Source organism: Alnus glutinosa, chromosome 5, assembly GCF_958979055.1.
Source record: "Alnus glutinosa chromosome 5, dhAlnGlut1.1, whole genome shotgun sequence".
NCBI lineage: Eukaryota > Viridiplantae > Streptophyta > Magnoliopsida > Fagales > Betulaceae > Alnus > Alnus glutinosa.
Genome location: NC_084890.1, coordinates 4,886,374 through 4,896,631, shown reverse-complemented (window position 1 = coordinate 4,896,631; position 10,258 = coordinate 4,886,374). Strand labels below are relative to the sequence as shown.

General features: G+C 36.0%; 1 protein-coding gene and 1 long non-coding RNA gene across 2 annotated transcripts; both read right to left on the bottom strand.

Moving 5' to 3' along the window:
* Positions 1-1,137: 1,137 nt before the first annotated feature.
* LOC133868848 (cysteine-rich receptor-like protein kinase 10) lies at positions 1,138-10,258 on the bottom strand. Its single transcript, XM_062305864.1, has 10 exons — positions 9,389-10,258; positions 7,808-7,875; positions 7,245-7,697; positions 4,874-5,674; positions 3,712-3,860; positions 2,840-2,967; positions 2,525-2,735; positions 2,162-2,399; positions 1,801-1,951; positions 1,138-1,681 (listed from the first exon to the last, which is right to left on the bottom strand). Exons 1-10 carry the CDS (start codon positions 10,211-10,213, stop codon positions 1,334-1,336), a joined length of 3,372 nt encoding a protein of 1,123 aa, XP_062161848.1. The 5' UTR covers positions 10,214-10,258; the 3' UTR covers positions 1,138-1,333.
* On the bottom strand, positions 6,743-8,602 carry LOC133869333 (uncharacterized). The gene is made up of 3 exons (XR_009900414.1): positions 8,241-8,602; positions 7,808-7,875; positions 6,743-7,697 (listed from the first exon to the last, which is right to left on the bottom strand). It is a non-coding gene; the product is annotated as an uncharacterized LOC133869333 (long non-coding RNA).

The window sequence follows — 10,258 nt, the reverse complement described above, 5'->3', positions numbered from 1 at the left end:
GCGAATAGCCGAGACCCATCTCGGCTCCACTTGGCAAATGACCGAGTCACATCTCAGTCATACTCGGCAAATAACTGAGACCCCTCGTGGTGAAGATAAGTCGAAGACTGTCACGGACAATTGGCATGCGGGTGGATTTCCTGGAGGATCTTGTGCGGAAATCATGAAGACTTTGTTGACTTTCCATCTTTTCTTTTTGTTAAAAGCCTTGTCGTGCTTTTCCTTAAATCATGGGAGTACCATGTCCATCAAATCTCTGGCCTATCATTAAGGAAGATTTGATGCTATCTTTTATTTTTATTTTAATCCTTTACAAGCCTTTAGGGCTTCGCTAAAAATAGGAAGACAATGTAAGAAAGGGATTGTTAATTATTATTAATATTTTGAAACTTGGGTTTTCCCCTCTCTATCAACTTGCGAGTTGATTATCTTGTGTTTAAGAACGAAGTTTCTCTTTCACTGTTTATCCCATGCTTACGCTACGTCGCATTCTCCAAACCCTTAAATCATGTTTTCACTCTCTTAACGCTCCCTAGGCTTTCTCTCAACCCTTTCCAACACCCAAGCTTCTAAAATTAACTCCTCCATAACATACCATACTATTTGGCAAGAGAAGAGCCTCATCAAGTCTTTCTCATGCTTAAAATCACACCGTTGTAAGTAGCCTATTTTTCATCTTTCAAAGTTCATCATTTTATGTTTATAAGTTTATGCTTAAACCTATTTATGATAGTCTTGCTTAGATATGGAAAAACCAATTTGAACAAATAAAAGAGTGATTATGTTACTTTCATTTAAATGGTCAAATCCATATAGTGCTAGCCATTTTCATATCCATATATGAGATCATGAACCAATCTATTGCATGAAAAATACGTGAGATAGCCAAACCTAGTATATGCATCATTCAAAATAAATAGATTTTACTTAAGAAACATATTATTTCCAAAACCCATATGATCTCATACTTAACGAGCTAATCTTGATTCCATACTCCACGTGGTAGCAGCTCTAATACCAAATAATATGAACTTTAGGTAGAACCTACCTTTAAAAACCGGCTTGCAAAATGAGCGTGCCTAAGAGCTTATATATACATAGTTAAGATTACACTTAAATCAATGTGTGACACTTAGAATCATAACACATATGAACCACTCCTCCCCTAGAACATGTACCTAGAGGGCTTTTAGTTTAATCATGTCTTAACATATTTCCCATAACAAAATGAATCACCATTGTCATGAAATTGAAATTAAATGAAAGAAATCATTGAATATATCATTAACAACAATATATTTTATCTTCTAAAATATATAACTCTTGGTTTATTTTAGCGAGGATATGGCTTAGTAAATGAAGCCTCATTTGCCGAGACTTCAACAAATCTGCTTCTTGATTGATCTGACCGTATTGCCCTAGTATTTTGCTCCCTTCGAGCTGACATGTTTGATATAGTGCTTTTATCCATAAGAAATGCAGGTTTTTTTGGTACTGAAAGAGTGATAGAGTCGTCATTAAGCATAAGGAGGACCGAAGCCATTGTTGGTCTGTTAGCTACATTCTCTTGAACACATAATAACCCAATGTGGATGCATCTCAATATTTCTGTTGTTGAACTGGACCTCAACGTGGGATCTATGAGATTTGAAGTTGTCCCTTCCCTCCAATTTTTCCATGCCTGCAAGATAGATAATTACGTGGGTAAACAATATCAGAGATAACATTAGTTTACTTTCTCAATATCAAGTGCCACTTTTGAAGCAAAAAAGAAATATACACAAAGATAATTGTACTTACATAACTAAGAAGGCCTTCTTCATCCTCTCCCTTTCGAAAAGAACTTATTTTTGTCCCACTCACTATCTCCAAAACTAAAACACCAAAACTAAACACATCGGATTTGACTGAAAACCGTCCGTGTATGACATATTCTGGGGGCATATATCCACTACATATAAACATCAACAATATCAGTTTAGATTGAATGATAATATAGTTTTTCATATTTATATTTTAAAATTTCTTTAATTTCATCTTATTTATGGGAGACGAATTCAATGGCTTCCATATTTTTATGACACGGAGTAAATATTAGTGTTACTGACACATAGCATGCTATTGATAATTATTTGCTCTAAACCTACATGGATATACTTACTAGGTGCCCATAACTTTCTTCGTATTGCCTTGAGTTTGATCTAACATAAACAATCTTGCTGTGCCGAAATCTGAAATTTTAGGATTCATATCTGCATCTAATAAAATATTTCCAGCTTTTAGATCGCGATGAATAATACGAAGTTGAGAATCTTCATGAAGGTAAAGAATCCCTCGAGCAATGCCTTCTATAATTTTATAGCGTCTTTCCCAATCCAGAACTGCACGCTTGATTGGATCTACATATTCATTAAAGCATATGATTCGATCTTTTAAACCAAAATATGTGGCGGACTAGACATTTCAATTAGAAAATTATCATGAATAGATTCTAACATTTAAGTAAATAGAAGTGCAACCATACCAAATATGAATTTATCGAGGCTTGAATTAGGCATAAACTCATAGATTAGAAGCCTTTCATTTCCTTCCAAGCAGAATCCTATGAGCCTTACCAAATTCCGATGTTGAAGCCTAGCCACTAACACAACTTCATTCTTAAATTCAAGATTTCTTTGGCCAGAAGGTTTGAGCAACCTCTTTACAGCTATTTCTTGTCCATTTGGGAGTCTACCCTGAAAAAGGGAAATATATATAGCATTTGTAAACCTCAAGTTTATAATTAATGCTTGATTTAAAATATTATGACCCACAAAAATAATATACTTTTCTAATTCACCTTGTAAACAGCGCCAAATCCACCTTGTCCAAGTTTATTTGCATTTGAAAAGTTTGCTGTAGCAACTTTAATTGTGCCAAAGTCAAATTGCAGCGATTCAGCACTACTAATTTCATCTTCGGCTTCACCTGAAACAACTACTGAATACAGTTGAATTAGATTAATGCACTGCCTAGAAGACTAAGGCAAATGCTATTATGTGCATATAACAAGGGGTTCTAAAAAATTTATTACTGAAATCCAGTGTTCCCATACTCTAAACAAAACAATATTTGTCTTCTAATGTAATATTGTTCAATTTGGTTTGTTAAAAGTTACTAAATCATCAATTATCCCAAAAGCTTAAACGTGTGTGATTCCCATTGAATATTTTAATTGGAATGTGTGTAAAACTGTGAGAGTCAGGATTTAAACCCATTACCTATTTTCTAATACCATGTTAAATCATCAATTATCCAAAAAACATAAACCGTTAAAAAGATATGAATTTATGTATTTAATTAATACCTTAATAGAAGTTATCTTGAACACTCATATTTCAATTAGCCACCATAACATCTAGAATTACTGATTTAATAACTGATGGCAGATGGTTTTGTTTTATAACAATCTCCAAATAAATGTCATGTTTTATGTATATAGAATTTTAAAATATTAAATTCATCATTTTAAGCTTTTGGAACAAGTCATAATTTAACGTGATATCAAAACTGAGGTTTTGAGTTTGAACAATAACTCTATAATTATTTTCAGCATTATTTAAAGGTGAGGTACATCGATCACTAAACACAAATTGTCTAAACATTTTTTAATTTTTATGTCAAGGATATCATAATTGGCAACAACGAAAGATAAATCAATTTCTGACTTACTTTCTACTTTCTTCCCTTCCTTCCTCACTCTTAAATAAAAGTAGCAGATGCCGATGCAGATGATTAGTACAGCAGATATAACAGTTGTCACGACTATAACAATCGCAGATGGAGATGAGTTACTTTTCTTCCCTGCAAACACCAGGACTCTACTTTTGTTATTTTCAATTGGAGATCGAACTGATTTATTTGTGCTGGTGTTTGGTGTTTTTTTAGTGGAGATGGGGTTTTAACGATAATAAATTAAAAAGAAAATTAAAATATTATTATAATGAAATAGAAAAAAAAAAAAAAAAAGACTTTGGATGTTATTTTTGAAAAGTGGTTAGTTAAAATAAAAAAGATTATATTTTAGACAAGGATGTAAATAAACCATTAAGAATGCTCTAAATAAGAATGTGCATTTGAAATAAAACTTGTATTTGGTGATAATATTTTGGCTCCAATTTTGAATGATGTGTCATCTAGTTCAAAACCAGCTTCAGATCATATGTACGTACGTGTTGAAACAACCTAATTACTTGTTGGCTCCTTTAGTTAAACATGGATATCACGGATTAGAATTCTCTAAAATTATTTATCCGAATTTGAATAGGTGATTGTGAGAAACCACTTATGAATTTATCTGACCGAATAAGTGGTTCAATAGCCTAATTTTTATTTGGTCAGGTGAATTACGACAATCACCTGTATGCTCAAATTCTTTCAAATTCAATTACCTATATTTCTGAATTTTTTCTAATTCAATTATTTATATATCCAAATTCTTTTAAATTTAAGCAGATAATTTGAAAGGATGCCAACCTCGCGGGATAGATATCTTTGCTCGGCAGAGACTACGTCAGTTTATGCATATTTATGGGGTCGTAAAGGTAGTTAGCTGTGGGCACTACTTACAATTAATAATGCTGAGATGCCGTGCCGAAGACCGAAAAGAAGTCACCTTCCTCGAGATTTAAACTATTTTATTTCTTAAATAATAGTTAAAATCTCAAGAATTTTATCATGAACTTATGGAGAAACTTAAATAATTTTATGGCACGAAAATAAAGAAATGAGATACTCAACTTCTAAGGCATGAAGCATTTGTACCATACCTTGTGCAGGTGGAGGCGGTAGTACCGGTGGGGGGGATGCTGGTAGCACTGGCGGTAGCGGTAGCGGTGGCACTGGCGATGGCGGCGGTGCCTCAGCTGTAGGGTCATAGAAAGCGTATATCTCATACCTTAAATCACAGCTAGGTGTCACATATTTCCCTCCCAGCTTTCCATCTATAATAAAACCCTCAGCCGTCAACAGGCAGTTGTTGCAACCCAGCTGGTCCAAATCAGGAGTGCACTCCACAAGTGCATATATGGTTTGGAAGTTAGGGGCAAAATCGCTTCCCAGAGCAAACTTGCGAGTAGAATTTCCTGATGCGGCGCCGTTTCTTAGTCTTTTTAACAAGGGTCTTAGCACCCCGTTGAACCCTTCTACGTCTGAGACGTTTCCGGTGCGGAAAAAGGCAAATGAAGGCTGAGATTCCATAACGCCAAATATATCTCTGTTTGAGTATCGTAGCATACATTTATCGGGCCACGTGATTGCCTCCTTCTGGTTGGGACAAGCCTTTAAAAGATCGTGACTTGTCGCGTTGACACAACTACGGCATTCTTCCGGCGAAATGTCTCCTCTACAAAGTGCAATCGCGTTTACTTTGTCAGGGTATTCTCCGGCGGAGAAATTGTAAAATCCGTAATGAATTTCGGTGTTGGAAGACATGGAGGCCAGGACGCTTTTGAGGTTTCCCCCGTAGGTACTGTTACTGGTGTAGTTACCGTTTTCATTATAGCAGTGCTGAGCAACGGTGCGAGTAGCAGGGTGTATCAGTACGAGAAAGAAGAACAAGGATAAGAATAATCTTAAACAACACATCTTCTGCGTTCGGTGTTCCTCACTCTGTAGTCTGTAAGTTGGAAAGATTCTTATATGTATATATTGCCATTCCGGTGATTTTCATTTATAAAGAGGAGTAATGGACTTGTTCAATCTTCAAAGCACCGAAGGTTGACGTGACTTTGCAATCCCATCAAGTCTGCTGGTTTTCTTTTTGAAAAAACGCGTATGGTATAATATATAATTGATGGGATGATATATAATTTTAAAAATAATTAAGAAACCAATGTGTATGTGGTAGGGAATAACCAAACCAAGAGCGAATTAGCAACAAATAAAAAAAAAAAAAAAAATTGCAAGAGGCACTAAATTTCATCCACTCCTCTCATTTAGTATACTGGTATTATCATTTTTTTTTTTTTTTTTTCTGTATGTCAAGGAATCAAGACCGTATTTGGGCCTTTCAAGTAAGGCTGACAATTTTTGATACGACCTACGAATTTGTCACAAGTCTATCACAAAATTAAAATGTTAGGGTTGAAGAGTCTAACCCGTTTAATTAAATTGGTCGAGTTAGGATTAATCTATATAGTCATTCATACTTCGATATGACACAAACCCGACATACGACATAATAACAAGCAATTTTTTTACATTACATGAAAACTCCACAAGCATCCAATACAAAATTAGAGAATTATGGTCAAAGAATTTGACATGTTAAATTAAATGAGTAGAATTTAAATTAACCTATATAATCGTATATCCATGCTTCAACATGACTCGAATTCGACATGCAAACACAAATTATCATGCCACCTGTACTTCCCGTATTTCTAGGAAGGAGCTTTTCCTAAGATTTACCTAACATATTAGCCAAAACCATCACTAAAGCAATATACCTTTTTTTAAATATATATATATATAAAACCTTAGTATGATCCTGAACTTGAAACATAATATAGACAACCATTGGTAAGAAAATATTAATTGAATTAAGCCAATTTCAACCACTCTCATTGATATATATATAAATATATATATATATATATATAACCTTTGTATGATCCTAAACTTGTAACATAATTTGGACAACCATTAGTAAAAAAATATTAATTGAATTAAGCCAATTTCAACCACTCTCATTGACCTGCCAAAAACAAAAAACCAAAAAATGATCTCATCGAATGATAAGGCCGAATCATTAGTCCATAGGGAATAAGATCCTCTCCATTTCATGGTTTAGAAGATCCGTCATCCATATAGGGTATTACTACGAATACAATGAATGCAAATAGTAAACCCATGCTACAGTGCCCTCAACTCTCAAATAAAAAAGGCAACAGAACCCTTTCTCCTCTAAAAAGATGAGGAATACAGTTTGTCAAAGGAGAAAAAGGAAAGAAACAAAACGTAGTAAAAATAAGAAGCCTAGTTGTAATGAGAATATGGCACCCATGGGGTACATATTGTAATTATTTTTGTATGACAATCATTTTCTCGAGGAAACTGAAAAAAGAATCAGGTGCAGGAAGCATCACTGGTGAACGGCTAAGTCCTTTCACAGCTTGCACATATCACCACGCATTCTTCTTACCACAATGATCATCAATTGCCAACCAAACCACTCAAATATTCAGTAACCATTAATCTGAGGCCTTGGGGTTGGACCCATCAGCCGTGAAAATGGCATTTGGGTCCGGCCAGGAAGGCCCCTTTGGACTGAAAAGGGATCCGCTATCTTTGGATCTGAGACTGATCTAGAGTATGCTTGGGCCAGCTCAACGGCTGAAGCTGCTTTCCCATAGCGCAGACCACCAGAGTCAGGGGAGGCTGGTTTCGGCTGCTCTACAGGTTTGCGCCAAGTCTCTGGTGAAGGTGGCCTCTCCACCTGCTGCTGCTGCTTCTCAGGCTCTCTGTTATTCCTCCTGCTCTCATTACGCCAGTTCCTCCACTGCATATCAACTCTCTCGGTGTCTTGCCGCTGATCTTTCCTCTCAAATCTCTTTCCAGTCCTTTGATCAACAAGAGGATTCTCCGTTTTTTCACTGTAATGTACAGGACTTGCATGCCCATGAACTCTTTCAGTCCCGGGAACATTATGTTCAATCCTTCACAAAACAATAAGTGCTCTTTAAGAATTAATTTATAATTTAAATGGTAATGCGTAGGCAACAAAGCGATTTGTAATAAAACAATATAAGAAAGAATAGAAAATTACTGCCTATCAGATTGTTGAACCAAGTCATGGTTGATCCCAACATCATCTAGACCTCGCTCCTTCAGAACCTGAGAAGATGATCAGCAATACTGTCTAGATGGGAACATGAAGCCACTGAATAATAGAAGAAAAAAGGGAGAACAATAGAAATAAATGGTACCCATCCGGAATATTAAATAGAAAAATGTGTGGAGGTAAAAGGGGAGAGGAACAAGAGAGAACAATATTTTTCGAACACTTAGTAACCATGTATAAATATCACCCCCCCCCCCCCCCCCCCCCCCAAAAAAAAAAATAAAAATAAAAAAATAAAAAAATAAAACACACACAGAGAGAAAGAAACCAAATGTAAAAGCATTAAGAGCATATGATATCACATCAGCATGAAGATGCAACAAAGATTCCAAATTATAAATTAAATAAAACCACTCACCAGTTCTCGTGGGCGAGCACCACCAAATAATGCATTCCTGCATCACTCATATTATTTGTTTCAGTACCATGAAAAAGGCCCGGTATCCAGTGAAATAAGACCACATAAAGAAAATAACATGTCACTTCTTTGAAATTAAGAAGACATGAATCACATCAAATGATACAACGATTACTTCTCCTTATAGAAGATTGGCCAGAGAATGAAATTAGAAAATTAAACTAAAATTTCTACTATATTTCAAAATATAGCAAAACCCTTGATGCATAGATATTTGATTTTGCAAACAACCATTAACAGCAAGTGAATAAAAGCTTCTTATCTTGAAGTCAGGAAAGCAAAAATAAATTGGATAAGAATTTACAGGACGAACATAATAAGGCTAGCTTGGTCTATTAGTAGTTAAGGACAGATACTTGACTATTCATGAAAATCGTACGAAGCAGTGCAGCATACCAACATGGAAACAAAAATAATGCACTCTTTGCATCTTACTCATTCAAAACGCGCACACACAAACACTTTCAATTTATTCCATGAACTTTTACCATACATATTGTTACCATTTCTCCATTCTGGCATTTTTAGTTGCTTCAACTATTCAATGAATTCATGAACTTTTATTATACAAATTGAGTCATATCAACTCAGAATAGTTGTAACATGACTCACCCTACTGCAACAAAACTTGATGCAAAAGAACATGATTATCTAAACAGCTAAAATGATCCGAGTGGAACAAATATACTGTGGGAATGGAGCCCATACAAAATGACAATTGTCTAAAACTAGTTGGCGAGTTAACAGCCCATTTTTATAGGTAAATATATAACTCAAGCACCTGTGATCCCACACTCTACCCTCAGTAAGAAATTTGGGAGTCAACATATATATATAAAAGATTTATACAGATAATTTTAGAGATATTATGAAGGTTTTCCATGACTTCGATCTATACTAGAGGCCAGTTTGAAAGTTGTTTAAACGCTACTTCAAATTTTACAAAATTTATAGCAACCTAAAATACATAAATAGACAGCTCCAGAGTATATACGTTAGTGTTGAAACAACCTATAATTACTCAATGGCTCCTTTGGTCAGTTTATATATGCGTATAATTTTATTTTATTTTATGAAAGAATTTATGCATGAAGCATGAGTACTATACCTTGTGTAGGTGGAGGCGGTAGTAGCAGTGGAGGAGATGCTAGTGGCACTGGCGATGGAGGTGGCGGTGTTTCCTCAAGTAGTCTAAGGTCAAAGAAAGCGGATATCTCATACCATAAACCACAGCTGGGTGTTCCGTACCTCCCTCCCACCATTCCAGCATGAATAAGTCCCATTGTCGCCAACAGACAGTTGTTGCATTCCAGCTCCTCCAAATCCGGAGTGCACTGCGCAAGTGCGTATATTGTTTGGAAGCTGGCAGAGGCAGGCGCGCTCCCCGCAGCAAACTTGCGAGTAGAATTTCCTGATGAATCGCGGCTTCTAAGTCCATCTAACAAGGTTCTTAGTGCCTGGTTGAACCCTTCTACGTCTGATGCGTTTTGGGTGGCGTAAGCGAGAAATGCAGGCTGAGATTCCATAACGCCAAATATATCTCTGTTTGAGTATCGTACCATACATATAATAATATCGGGCCATGTGATTGCCTCCTTCTGGTTGGGACAATTCCGTAAGAGATCGTGACTTGTCGCGTTGACACAACTACGGCATTCTTCCGGCGAATTGTCTCCTCTACAAAGTGCAATCGCGTTTACTTTGTCAGGGTATTCTCCGATGGAGAAATTGTAAAATCCGTAATCAATTTCAGTGTTGGAAGACATGGTGGCCAGGACGCTTTTGAGGTTTTCCCCGTAGGTACTGTTTCTGGGGTAGTTACCACCACTACTGCAGACATGCTGGGCAACCGTGGGAGTAACAGGATGTATGAGAATGAAGCATATGAAGAACAGTAATCTTGAAAAACACATCTTCCTTGTTCCTGATCAGTGATCAGTCTGTAATCATTCCAGATT

Excerpts from the sequence above, each read along its gene's own strand:
- LOC133868848 (XM_062305864.1), bottom strand. The coding sequence starts at position 10,213 with ATGTGTTTTTCAAGATTACTGTTCTTCATATGCTTCATTCTCATACAT. Across the intron at positions 2,968-3,711 it reads GGAAGGGAAGAAAGTAGAAA|GTGAAGCCGAAGATGAAATT; the intron begins GTAAGTCAGAAA and ends TAGTTGTTTCAG. Across the intron at positions 1,682-1,800 it reads AAGAAGGCCTTCTTAGTTAT|GCATGGAAAAATTGGAGGGA; the intron begins GTAAGTACAATT and ends TCTATCTTGCAG.